We start from the raw sequence: 13597 nt of genomic DNA, 5'->3' as shown, positions 1-13597 counted from the left end.
CCGGTATAGGGTGATGTTTATGTGACCATCGCTTATTAGCACTGTAGTGTCCAGGAAGTGGATCTCTTGTGTGGACTGGTCCAGGCTGAGGTTGATGGTGGGATGGAAATTGTTGAAATCATGGTGGAATTCCTCAAGGGCTTCTTTTCCATGGGTCCAGATGATGATGTCATCAATGTAGCGCAAGTAGAGTAGGGGCATTAGGGGACGAGAGCTGAGGAAGCGTTGTTCTAAGTCAGCCATAAAAAAGTTGGCATATTGTGGGGCCATGCGGGTACCCATAGCACCTACTCCAGGACAGGCCCAACAAAGAAAGTAACAGGATGCCACTAGCCGTCACCTTCAGCCCCCAACTATGCCCAAATAAATTTGTTAGTCTCTAAGGTGCCACAAGTATATACATATTTCATCTAATTAAATTTAATTAGCCCCAAATGTAGCAGACTATAAGCAAACTTGCCCAAAATACTGCAACCTGTGACTGCTCAAAAAATACAACTGGCATGCATAAGTAGCCCATTCCAAAATGTGAATGTGGCAACATTCAAACAATGTGTCTGAGTCTGTGCACAGTGTGTGTGCGCAGGGAACGTGTGGATGGATGTGCACAGAATGTGTGCGTGCAGATGTCGGTGGGTGTGCGCACAGGGTATGTGTGTGTACAGGAGATGTGTACGAGGATGTGTGTGCAGGGGATGTGGGGGTCGGTGTGCACAGGGTGTGGGCATGCAGGGCTCGGTGTGCACAGGGTGCGGGCATGCAGGGGATGTGGGGTGGATGTGTACAGGGCAGTGTGTGGGGAGAGGATGGATGGGTGTGTGTGTGTAGAGCGGGTATACAGGGATATATGGGCGGGAGGATGGCTGGACGCAGGCTGTGTGTATGGAGGAGCAGAGACTGCACGGGGGGATATACCCAAGGGGATGCAGGCAGGGGGTGTGTGCACCGGGAGCGAGCGAGGGGTGCGTGTGCGGGAGGGATGGTGAGTGGGTGCGAACGCGGGGGCGGGGTCACGTTTCGGCCGCGGGGCCTCCCTTTCCATGCAGCCGGGCGGGGGTGTCCGCGAGCCGCTCTCCCGCTGTCACGTGGGGCGGTGCGGACAGGCTGAGCGCGGCTCCTCTCCAGCCTTCCCGCCCCGCAGCTGCGCACGAGCCCGCGAGCTGGGGGCACAAACCGCCGCCGTCTCGGCGCCTCGACCCCCCGCCGCAGGCGGGTGCCCCACACGCAGAAGGGGGCGGGGCTGACGCCTCGCGGCTCTTCCTCAGCGCCCGGCACCGCCCCCAACTCGGGCCGGAAGTGGTCGGCCCCGCCCCGGAAGTGCTCGGGGTGGAGACAGGCGCGGGTCGGGACGGGAGTGGGACGACTCCGCTGCTGCGTTAGGTTTGCACCGGAGCTAAGATGGCGGCGCAGACGCAGAGCGGGATTCGCCTCAGCGCGGTGAGCGGGCGGGCTCCCCCAGGGGGGGACTGAGTTGGTTTCTCCCGCCTTCCCCCCTCCCCCCCGTGCCTCGGGTCCGTTCCCTGGGGGCTGCTGCTGCTCCAGCCGCCCGCACCCCCAGTCTGAGCCGTGTGGGGCCGAGCCCGGCGAGGGCACGGAGGGGCGGGCTGAGGCCTGGCCCCGGGCAGGAAAACCTGCGCTTCCGAAAACCAAAACACCGCGGGGCCCGCTGGCGGCTCCCGAGAGACGGGCCGGGGGGGCTCGTTCCGCGCCGCCATGGGGGAGTCTGGGGGGGCGGGGAAGGGCCCCGGAGGGGCGTTTCCACGCTCTGTTGGGGGGGTCCGGGAGGGGCTCGGCGCTCTGCGCCGGTCTGGCCGCGGGGATGGTCACCGCGTGGCTATTGTGGGCGGTGTCATCGGGGCTGTTTGGAAACAGGAAGGCGAGGTACTGAGTTGAGCTGAGGCGTCCCTCAAGTGTTTCGGGAAAGGGGACTTGGGAGAGACTGCAAACGCCTTTCGGTTTGATGCTCTGGCCCTGCCTGTGGAGGTCACCGGACAGGTTTGGGCAGGAAGGCCGAGATTGGGAGGCGGCGGAGAACAAAAACAGTGGCCGGAGTTAAAAGGACATGATCATTCTGTCGGTTAGGCAATTGTCAGGGACCTCTGCAAGGGAAACCTGTTGGCACCCACAGACACCTGCAGGGTTATTAAACAGCTAAGCTTTCCTGTGCCCTTCTCAGGTGGTGGAAAGGCGTAGATAATATGCAGTATTGTTGTAACTGTGTGGGTCCTACGGTATTAGAGACACGAGGTGAGCAAGGTAATATATCGTTTATTGGACCAACTTCTTTTGGACAAAGAAAAAAGACAAAAATGCCATATCACTTGTGGTGAACACTTTTCATGAAGCGATCACTCTATATCTGACTTATCAATTGTTATCCTCAAAGGAAACTTGCACATCACTTCCAAAAGATTAGTGAGAGCTTAAATTCATAATTTTGTTACACACTAAAAATCATGCTTATAATAAAGGCATTGGCTTCATGGCTTATTACAGTAATCTGTAACCCACTAACCCCACTTTTTGTCATATGACATGGATGTTAATGGGCCACTTCACCTTGAATGATCCCTTAGAATATGTGCTAACAATTTAGCTGTGACACTCTGAGGGCTTGTCTGCACTTCAGGTACAGGTACTGAGAGGCATTTACCAAATCAAGGGGAGAAGCCTTCCTGTTGACAAAGCGCTGTGTGTATAGGAAGTTTGGTCTGTACTGTATTGCTGAGTGACATAGTTATAACTGCATAAGTCCCTAGTGTAGACTAGGGCTCAGTACCTTTCCCAGATCTGAAAAAGAGCTCTATGTAGCTTTAAAGATTGTCTCTCTCACCAACAGAACTCGGGCTTAGATAAGTTAGACAGGCATGTAGATCTTCTCTTTTTAAAAAACTTTTTTCTCTTATGCTATTCTTTGTGTTCCCACTGTTGGGACTAAAGAATACTTTGTTTTAAGAAGCCTCATTTTGGGTCACTGTAATCCATTGGTCACAGATTCCCAAAGGAAGGACAGTAGGCACCAAACTAGTCAGATCTGTTGGGTAAACACAGTTGATATGCAGGCTACTGTAGCCTAGCACCCATTCTATGAGTGGGAGAATAGCAGAATTGTCCAGGGGAGCAGGCATGAGACCTGAGAAGCGGACTTAGAGAGATCAGTAAGGGGTCAAAGGCACAGCTAACCATGATAGTGGCAACTAGCATTGTCCATGGCTGTGGCTATAACCAAGGGCTAAAACCAGTTGACCAAATCACTTAGAAGTTCTGGATGTTTAAAAATGACTAGTAATATTTAGGGTTGCCAACTCTCCCGGTTTCGCTGGGAGTCTCCTGGTAAGAGGTCCTGTATCCCAGAGGCTACTGAAAGCAAACTGGGAGATTTTAGGCCAGTAAAAGTCAGGAGGTGCAACAGGGCTAAGGCAGACTCCCTATCTGCCCTGGCCCCATAATGCTCTTAGAAGTGGCCAGCACATCCCTGTGGCCCCTGGGGATGGTGGGGTGGGGGGGGGCTCCGTGTGCTGCCCAAGCACCGACTCTGCAGCTCCCATTGTCCGGCAACTGTGGCTGATGGGAGCTGCAGGGGCAGTGCTTGTGGGTGTGGGCAGAGCATGAAGCCCCCTGCCCCTCAGCTAGGTGCCGCAGGGATGTGCTGGCTGTTTCCAGGAATGGTGTGGGGCTGGCCTGAGGTAAGTGCCTCCCGACTGGAGCCCACATCCCTCACCCTCTCCACCCCGATTCCCCTCCTGCACCCAAACTCCCTGAGCCCCCTCCAGCACCCCAACTTCCTGCCCCATCCCTGAGCTCCCTCCAGTACCCAAACTCCCTTACAGAGCTTGCACCCCGCACCCTCTTCTGCACCCCTACCCCAGGCTCAGCCTGGAGCCCCTCCCACATTCCGAACCCCTTGGCCCCAGCCCAGAGCGTGCATCCCCCATGCTCCCCAACCCTCTGCCCCAGCCCACTGAGGGTGGGGGGGAGCAAGTGACAGAGGGAGAGGGGATGGAGTGAGTAGGACAGGGCCTCGGGGAAGGGCAAGGGTGTTTGGGTTTTTGTGATTAGACAGTTGGCAACCCTAGTATTCTTGTTTTCTAATATTTGGGTCCTTCCAAAAGAAAAGTGATTCTAAAACTTCATGCACAATTAAATACCATTCAACTATAATGTATAAGATAATCAAAACAAACCAATCTTATTTTCAAAAATCAGCTTTTAGTTGTTTGCAGAAGGAACGTAATAAAATCTATAGTGGCTCTGAATTTTTTTAGAATGGAAGTTTTGCTAACGTTACTACTGTATCTATGAAGTAAAATTATAATTAGGAAGATGAAGATTCAGAAACCTATTTATTTAGAAGTATGGAACTGAATAGGTGAAGGAAGGTAAACATTTATAGGCTCAAATGTTCACGTTGTCAGTGCATTGAACTAGTTAAAATCTCCCAGAATCTTTCGTATTCATGCTCAGCATTATTGTGGAAATTCACTAGTATTTAAATTGTTGTAATCTCTCTTCTTTGTGTATGCAGAATCTGTCAAAAGCAAGATGTATGTTCTGTTGAAGTATGCTAATAATGCACTTTGTGCTAGGTACGTACCGTTAGTGCAGATGGCTCCGCGGTTTATTTTCATCTGGACTGTTATGTACAAAGCTAGAAAAAGTTTGTAAGGTGTGTGGTAATACAATTGAAAATTCCAGTTTCCATCTGTCATAAACAAGTGGAAAATAAAGATGAGCAGAATTAATCTTATAAAGTTGGAACAGAGGGGAAAATGTAACTGTTGTAAGAGTAAAAAGAACGAGGAGTACTTGTGGCACCTTAGAGACTAACAAATTTATTTGGGCATAAGCTTTTGATGAATTGCCACTTTTAGGTCTGTAATTGAGTGTCCAGGGAGGTTGAAGTGTTCTCCAAATGGTTTTTGAATGTTATAATTCTTGATGTTTGATTTGTGTCCATTTATTCTTTTGCATAGAGACTGTCTGGTTTGGCCAATGTACATGGCAGAGGGGCAATGCTGGCACATGATGGCATATATCACATTGGTAGATGTGCAGGAGAACGAGCCCCTGATGGTGTGGCTGATGTGATTAGGTCCTATGATGGTGTCCCTTGAATAGATATGTGGACAGAGTTGGCAATGGGGTATGTTGCAAGGATAGGTTCCTGGGTTAGTGTTTTTGTTATGTGGTTTGTAGTTGCTGGTGAGTATTTGCTTCAAGTTGGAGGGCTGTCTGTAAGTGAGGACTGGTCTGTCTCCCAATGTCTGTGAGAGTGAGGGATTGTCCTTCAGGATAGGTTGTAGATCCTTGATGATGCGCTGGAGAGGTTTTAGTTAGCGCAGCCTCCCCCCTCCACCTCCTGCCCACAGCAATCAGCTGTTTCGCAGTGTTCAGGAGGTTCAGGGGGGAGGAGCGAGGACGCGGCGCTGCGGGCAGGAGGCACGGGGAAGGAGCAGGGAGTTGCTGATCCGCGGGGTGGGTTGGAGGGGACCTAATGGAGGGTTGCTGGCCCACCCTTGTTCCAAGCCCCCACCTGCTAACAGGCGGTGGCCAAACAACGTTATATGCAAACATTGCACAACTTTTAATGAGTATGTTCTCTAATAGATCAGTGACGAAACAGCATTAACTGAGACAACATTAAGTGAGGAGTTACTGTATTCACTCATTGAGTAGTGCTACAACTTCTGGGGGCAAATTTTGTGATTCTTAGCAATGTAGAAATTTAAGCTGTTCTATGAATTATTTCTTAGTGCATTGTGGGAGAACTTGTCTGTCCTTTCCCCATGTTCCCAGAAAATTGTTGGAAGGTATTGGACTAATGGTGGCACCACAGTAAAGCTAGCCTGCATCCACACTGCAGTAGTTATACAGTTGATGAGCTATGCTCCTCTTGGGCCTGACATTTTGAGTTAAGAGCACCACTGCATTCTAATTAAGGGGTTTTATGTGTGATGATGACTCAAGTATAACTCGAGTTAACTTTGCAGTGAAGCAAGGCCAAAGACATGTTAGACCTTTGAGTTCTGCTGGACAGTGCGTGAGTTTTAATTTAATCAATAGAAAAGGGTTCGAGCATATGCATCATGAGGACATGTTCCTGTTATGTGCATTGGGTTCCATTTAACTCTTCCATGTATGTAAAAATTGCTTTTCAGACAAGCTTTACAGCATTCATGTGGGATGAGCAATGTTATTAGAGACAAAGTTGGGTGAGGTAATATCATTCATTGGACCACCTTTTAGTATTATAACAACACTAGTGGCTTGCCCATGAGGGGTGTGTGTGTACATATACATATACAAAAATATAAAAGCACCTAGGATTAAGCTCTCCAAAGAAAGTTAAAGATTTCATGCAATAACCACTCTCTGAAAGTCATTAAGGACATTGTGTGAGCTAAATCACAGTCCTTTGTGCAGGTTGTTAGACCTTTCTAAACTGCCTTTGTGTTGCAGAGCTGCTGTATTAAAGTGTTGATGGCTCAGCTTTCGGGCCTTATGATCTCCATGAGCAGTGTGGGATTAGGACTTTCTCAGCCCTGGGCTACATTACAGAATTACTTCGGTATAACTGTTGCTCAGGGGGTGTGAATAATCCACACCTCTGAATGACCTTAGGTATACTGACCTAAGCGCTGGTGTAGACAGCGCTATGTTGGCGGGAGAGCTCTCTCACCAACATAGGTACTACCTCTCATGGAAGTGGAGTTAAGTCAACGGGAGAGCTTGCTCCCATTGGCTTAGAATGTCTGTGCCAGAAGTGCTACCGCAGAATAGTTGCATTGGTGCAGCTGTGCTACTGCAAGTTTGTAGTGTAGACCTGCCCTCACATGTAGAAGTGCAGGGGTGTTTAGGGAGAGAAAGATTCTCAGAGATTGTAAAGCAGTTACATTGATGAGAGTGTCCTGGAAACAGGCAGAAATGCTTTACTTGAGGTTTCTGCGAGAGAGAGTTGCTTATGCGCCATTTACTGCCCCCATTCAAGGAAATAGGATTGGTGTGCGTTTTGTATAAACAAGTTACCTGAAGAAAATACCTGACTCTGCATCACCAATTTCCGCTCCAAACAGAAAACTGACCTACAAGGTCCTGATTTCTGATCTGCTTGGCAAAAGGTCGACAGCATTATATCTGTGGGGATAATGGATAGGGTGATTAGCTCATGTTTACTTAGGCCTTGTGTACACTAGAAAGGGTTTCCTGGTATAGCTGTTCTGGTCATTGGTAGGGATAGAATCTAGGAGCTTGACTATCCAAACCATGAGTCACCACTGCTTGACCTAAAGGAGCTATTTGGTTAGGGGTAAATAAGCCTTCATCAAACAGACCCAATTACTACAGGGAGACATGATTGTACACGCTAAGAGCAGGTCGATACTGCAAAGTTTAGTTGGGAGAGGCGTCTTTCAGGCGTGTGAAAAAACGGTACCCCCTGTCAACACAGCCATGCCACCAAAAACTCCAGTTTAGATGCAACTATGCTGGCAGAAGAGTGCTTCTGTCAGCATAGCTAATGTTGTTCGGAAAGGTGATGTTACAATGCTGGTGGAAAAACTCCATCTGTCAGTATATGCTATGTCTGCACTAGGGGGCTCCCCTGTTATAGCTATACTGGCAAAGCATTTGTAGTATAGACAAAGCCTAAGCCAGTGTATTGCTCCTCTTGGTGGTTGCCCCCAGTAAGAATAAGTGCTTGTTACATACCTAAAGCTAAAGATTACTCTTTTAGCTCAAGTGGTTGAGGCTTGTGCTGGAGAGCTGAGGTTTGGTTCCTCTGATGACCTCTAGTGTCAGTGGGCATGTAATTGTAGTTTGTTGCATGTAATACTCGTGGTGGAATTCTGTGCCAAAAAATTAAATTCTGCACACAATATTTTAAAATTCTGCAAAATTGTTATTTTGACAAATAAAATATGCAGAATATAATCACACCAGTTTCAATTATTTTTGATCATTTATTTCAAAATACCTGTAAGCAAGTATGTCTGTAGCAATACAGACAACAAAAAAGATTCAGGAAATGTTTTTTGACAAATAGATTCCTTACTAGGCATATTAATACAGAACTCTGAGTAATAATTCATTTAAACTACAATACAGAACTGTATTTTTGCACTCCTCAGAAGCAGTGCAAAGGCTTGAGGGAGTTAGGGGTAACGGAGGAGCTGAGGGAGAGGGAAGTAAATTGCTGGGAGTGAACTTGGGAGGGCTGTTGGGTATGGGTGGGAAAAGTATGGAACAGGTTTTGGGAGAGGGGGAGGAAGTGGGGAGGGATTGTTAGGGAGCTTCCCCCATTCAGACCCTGGCTGACCCCTAGTCTCTCCCATTCAGTCAGGCACATCTGCCCCCGTCCCCATGTGTCTCTGTATCCTCACCCAGCCACTCTCCTGACCCTCTGTGTCCCTGTACCCCTCCCCCATCCCCATGTGTCTCTGTGCCCTCACCCAGCCACTCTCCTGGCTCTATGTAGCTCTGCACCCCTGTGACGGGTTGGATCACAGAAACCCCTTGGGAGTTGCCACCTGATGTGCCCAGACTACTTCTGCCCCTGCTTTCCCTGCCAGCTCAGGACTCCAGTTAATTAATAAGTAAAAAGATTTTATTAAATACAGAAAGTAGGATTTAAGTGGTTCCAAGCAGTAACAGACAGAACAAAGCAAGTCACCAAGCAAAATAAAATAAAATGCGCAAATCTATGTCTAATCAAACTGAATACAGATAATCTCAGCCTCAGATATGCTTCAGTAAGTTTTTTTCCTCAGACTGGACACCTTCCAGGCCTGGGCACAATTCTTTCCCCTGATACAGCTCTTGTTCCAGCTCAGGTGGTAGCTAGGGGATTTTTCACGATGGCTCCTCCTCTCTTTGTTCTGTTCCACCCCTTTATATATCTTTTGCATACGGCGGGAATCCTTTGTCCCTCTCTGGGTTCCCACCCCCTCCTTCTCAATGGAAAGACACCAGGTTAAAGATGGATTCCAGTTCAGGCGACATGATCACATGTCACTGCAAGACTTCATTGCCCGTTTGCCAGTACACACGTATACAGGAGGGTAAACACAGCCATCTGCAGACAATTGTCCTGGTTAATGGGAGTCATCAAGCTTCCAAACCACCATTAATGGCCCACACTTTGCATAATTACAATAGGCCCTCAATGTTGTATTTCATATTTCTAGTTTCAGATACAAGAGTGGTACATTTATACAAATAGGATGATCACACTTAGTACATTATAAGCTTTGTAATGATACCTTACAAGAAACCTTTTGCATGAAGCATATTCCAGTTACATTATATTCACTCATTAGCATATTTTAAAAAGCATATAGACTGCAACGGCACAACCCCCTCCCCATGTGACTCTGCCCTCACCCAGCCACTCCCCTGTCTGTCCCTGTACTCTTCTCCCATCACCATGTCTCTGTGCCCTCAACCAGCCACTCCCCTGTCCCTGTACCCCTTTCCCCGTCCTCATGCATCTGTGCTCTCACCTAGCCACTCCCCCATCCCTATGTGTCCCTGTACCCCTCCCCCTGTCCCCACTCATCTCTGTGCCCCCACTCAACCACCCTATGTAGCTCTGCACCTCCCTCAGGAGTACTGTAAGATTCTCCAAAAAAGAGAAACCAACTTCATAGGATGACCGTGAGGACTCTAGTCCAGAACACAGCATAACAACAAGAGCTAAATCTTGCTGATCATGTTACTTTCTTGAAGAATATTGATGTTTAAAGAAAAAAATCTGAAGAATATTTCCAAGATTTAAGTATGGTAATTTGACATATTTGTTGTGTTAAAATAGCTACAGTAAATGTCACCGTATTTAATAGATATTGTCTTTCACTTTATATTGTGGAGGGAAACAAACTGAGCTAACACTAACCTTTTGTTTTTGTTTTTTGTTTCAGCTTTGTCCAAAGTTCTTGCACACAAATTCTACCAGTCACACTTGGCCATTCAGTGCAGTTGCAGAACTTATAGGTATCAGCACTTCATTTATTGAATATTTGACCCCTTTGTTTTTGTTTAAATTGTGCAGTGACTTTGACATTAAAAGTTAAATTCAGCTAAAATAATTATTGTAATAGAAAGTGGAGGGGAAATAAGGTTTTAAATTTTGATTCTATAGTACATAGAGAGCAATCGAAAATTTCTGTTTAATCATATTTAAAACTTCCTTGCATGTGTTTAATACAGTGTATTATAATTTTAAAAAGAAACTGTTTGTTTTTTGCCATGTATGCTATTTGTGGTTTATTTTGTTTAGAAGTAGATCTGTCAGGTTCACTTGCAATAGCACAGTGGTATAATTTAAGTTTTGAACATTGCTAGGGAAATGTTCAAATTTTTTTCTCATTTAAAATACATAAAACCATTTCTTAAGCTTTTGTTCAATTTTCAATAGCAAAACCTAAATGTTGGACCTGTCTACTTGTAATAAGAGATACTTGTCAATAAGCTAAACTGCACTTTGCTTTTATATCTTTGTTCACAGTTTCCAGTTTTATAAAAGCTAGAAGTTTGTGTTAGAATAACCTTTTTTAAGGTACATTTTTTTCAGAATAGTTTGTATCTCATATTTGGTTGTCCAACAAGAAAATATTTTATAGCCTTATTTGTTAGCCATGTGCCTCCTTTTCCTGAACTGCAGTACAGCTTAGTTAGGAGCATAGCTGGTTGAGAAGGACTAAAGAGAAACTTAGGAGTAGAGTGAATGGGAGAAACTGCCCATTTCTATTGCCATTCAGTGGTGGTTTGAAGGAAACTGAGGCCAATCTTAATTTTTAGTATCTGGTTTTGTATGAAGATCAGTCATTGCAATCTAGATTTTTAAAAATAGGTTAGCCATTTCCCTAATAGGCAGCAAATTAGTAACATTTTGTTTATACAAGTTACTGGAAAACAAGATTTTTTTTTCTTCCTTTTTTGATTATGATGACGTCTTCAGTGGAATTTTACATATGATATATCTTGAACTATAAATAGGGGCAGTATTGTAGAGGGAATAGTTTGGGGGTTGTGTGTACTGAAATTATTAATATAGGATACTACCATGACACCAAGTCAATCATAAATTCCTTTATTAAATCTGAAGGCCCAATGGTATTTCTGCAATTGCTCTAAATATGCCTAAAAGCCTAAATAATAAATATCCAAACAGTAACAACACTTATGAGCATTTGATTACAAATATTTACAAAAGGGCTTACAGGGATGCTTATACCCATATTGGTTGGCTCCAACTTGTTCAGGCAGGTATTAGCAATGAACCCTTACTGTTTACTTTTTCTAATACCCTTTAATGAACAAGTGATGTCATTGCCAAGTATTTGACCTTAGCTAAGGCCAGATGAAGCAGTTTTTTATAATATATTAAACTTATATAGACCATTACTTACTGTACCTGGTACCCAATGAACCAGGTTTTATTTCTATTATTTCAGCACAAACCTTAAATAATATAACACTGGTATTTTGAAGGGTCACTGAAAGTTTAACACAACTCTTTTTATGATCTCATTCTTTTTGACCACATGCATTGGGCATATTGCACATGTTTAAAACCATAGTTCACCCAAGTCTAATGTGAGCTGATATTCCTGCTAGGGGTGGAGTGGTGTTAATCTTTTATTTAAAATTGAGTCAATTTGGGGGACTATTAATCAACTTTTACATATAATCTGATGACTTCATCAAAGAGATGAAATTAAAACTAAAATGCATTTCTAATTCTAGAATTGACATTCATCATCAAGTACGTCTTCAACGTATGGTTTTTGTTTCAGGGTCTATGCTAATTTTTAAACAAAGTAGCAAAATCTCGCTGTTCAGTGCTTTGCAAAACTGTATGCACTAGTCACAAGGAAAAAATTGTATCCCCTCACCCCAAATTAGAGCTTGTGGCAGATGCTGTAATGAGGTATTGTATTACTACAATTTAATTTTGCAAAGTACCACTGTATATTTACACTGTGAAGAAATGTACATAATTAAAATTGACAAAATAAATTGATAAAGGACATCTTTGTTATGCACCTTTGCTTTTACATGTTTGTTCACTCACAAATTCAGAATGGGCCTTAATGCAAATTACTAAAATTCGGCAGGGTTTGCATTTAATCAAGGTAGGTTCATTCCAGTGGCTGCTCATCAGCATTGCCAGCAATAGTTTAAGTGGTTCCTAAATGTCAGATCCTCATTAATCTTTGGAAAGGCCTTTTGTTTGAAAGCTACTTGGCAACCAGCACTCATAGTTTAACCCTACATCTTTCTTAGTGATTAGTGATGGAAAGTCATCAGCAAACAGCCCAGATAATATGGTGGCTGTCCATATGAGTGATGATAAAAATTGGTGTGTACTAAGTGGGGACTGGCCTTCAAGTTTGATCCTAAAACAGCAACTATAAGCCACTCATTTTGTAGACCTTGTACAATATTTTAACTTTTAAAAATGGCTTTAACTGATTTAAAAAGGAGGGTCGGGGAAAGAAGTGTATGTAATTTAATGTTTTATGGGGTAGAGATGGGACATGCTGAATCCACATACCTGGAAAATAATATTTTCATAGAAGGTTTTGGTATATAAGCCCTTCACCAGAAAGATGTATTTTTGAATGTATGGATGCTATAGCATTTTAATTTATGCTTTTGTTAATTTCACACTTCCCTGATTTTCAGACAATGCTTATGATCCAGATGTGAATGCTAAACAGATATGGATAGACAAAACAGTAATAAAGGGCAACATATGTTTGACATTTACTGATAATGGAAATGGTATGACTTCAGAGAAATTGCACAAAATGCTCAGGTGGGTAACTGTTTTGTGAATATTTTTATGGTCTTCCACAATCATTCCAATTTCAGATTTTAATGTTCTGCTTATTCCTGCATATTTTTTATATCAAATAGGCAAATGAATTTAGTACTTGTGAAAGCGAGACTAAGATTAGTAGCTAGATCCAAACAATAGGCAGATGCTGGTCAAGTGTTCATCAAGATTGCCAGTACATTTTGTTCCTGAATCACCCATCTCCATTTGTCTGTTCCTGAGCCTATTTTGAGTCAGCGTCTATACAGAAATATGTGGTTTTGTAATGTCCGTAAGAGGAATAGGATAGGGGAAGAAGAGGAGGCCATACCTGCTAAACTCAGGTTTGTGTGAATATAAACCCAGGTAGCCAAAGTTGAAAGGTAGTTAACTCAGTGCTATTAACTGCCAACATGACCGTTCAGTTGTTTCTTTGACTTAGTGGGTTGTAGGTGAAATGTAATGGAATTCAGATTTTGCACATTGTTAAAAATTGAAGGTATTGTAGAAAAATTAAGGGGATGAGGAATAACTAATGAACAGTTATATATTTTCTTTGTACCTGTTTTTTTTCTTAAGGTATTGTTTCTTGTGACTTAAGGGCTTAATGCTAAATTCACTGCACAACTACAGATCATCACTTTTAATGAAATGTCTCCTTTGCCTCATTTACTAATGCAAAGTTGACTTTTGTTTACAAATAGAGAGAAGTGGAAAAACTGTTCACCAAGGTCCAGTTCAGTCTTTTAAAATATAATTGACTATTAGACTGCTTTGGGA

General features: G+C 44.1%; 1 protein-coding gene across 1 annotated transcript in view; it reads left to right on the top strand.

The window, feature by feature from the left end:
- Nucleotides 1–1343: 1343 nt before the first annotated feature.
- Nucleotides 1344–13597, top strand: part of LOC113406582 (MORC family CW-type zinc finger protein 3-like) — a 49521-nt gene continuing 37267 nt past the window's right edge. The window contains exons 1-3 of the mRNA XM_026651986.1: nucleotides 1344–1437; nucleotides 9915–9987; nucleotides 12685–12817. Of these exons, the coding sequence (XP_026507771.1) occupies nucleotides 1399–1437; nucleotides 9915–9987; nucleotides 12685–12817 (245 nt within the window). The 5' untranslated portion in view covers nucleotides 1344–1398. The remainder of the gene's footprint in view (nucleotides 1438–9914; nucleotides 9988–12684; nucleotides 12818–13597) is intronic.

Source organism: Terrapene carolina, unplaced genomic scaffold, assembly GCF_002925995.2.
Source record: "Terrapene carolina triunguis isolate 2854851 unplaced genomic scaffold, T_m_triunguis-2.0 Scaffold31, whole genome shotgun sequence".
Lineage (NCBI taxonomy): Eukaryota > Metazoa > Chordata > Testudines > Emydidae > Terrapene > Terrapene triunguis.
Note: the sequence above shows the minus strand (reverse complement) of the source record. Positions and strands in the feature narration are given on the sequence as shown.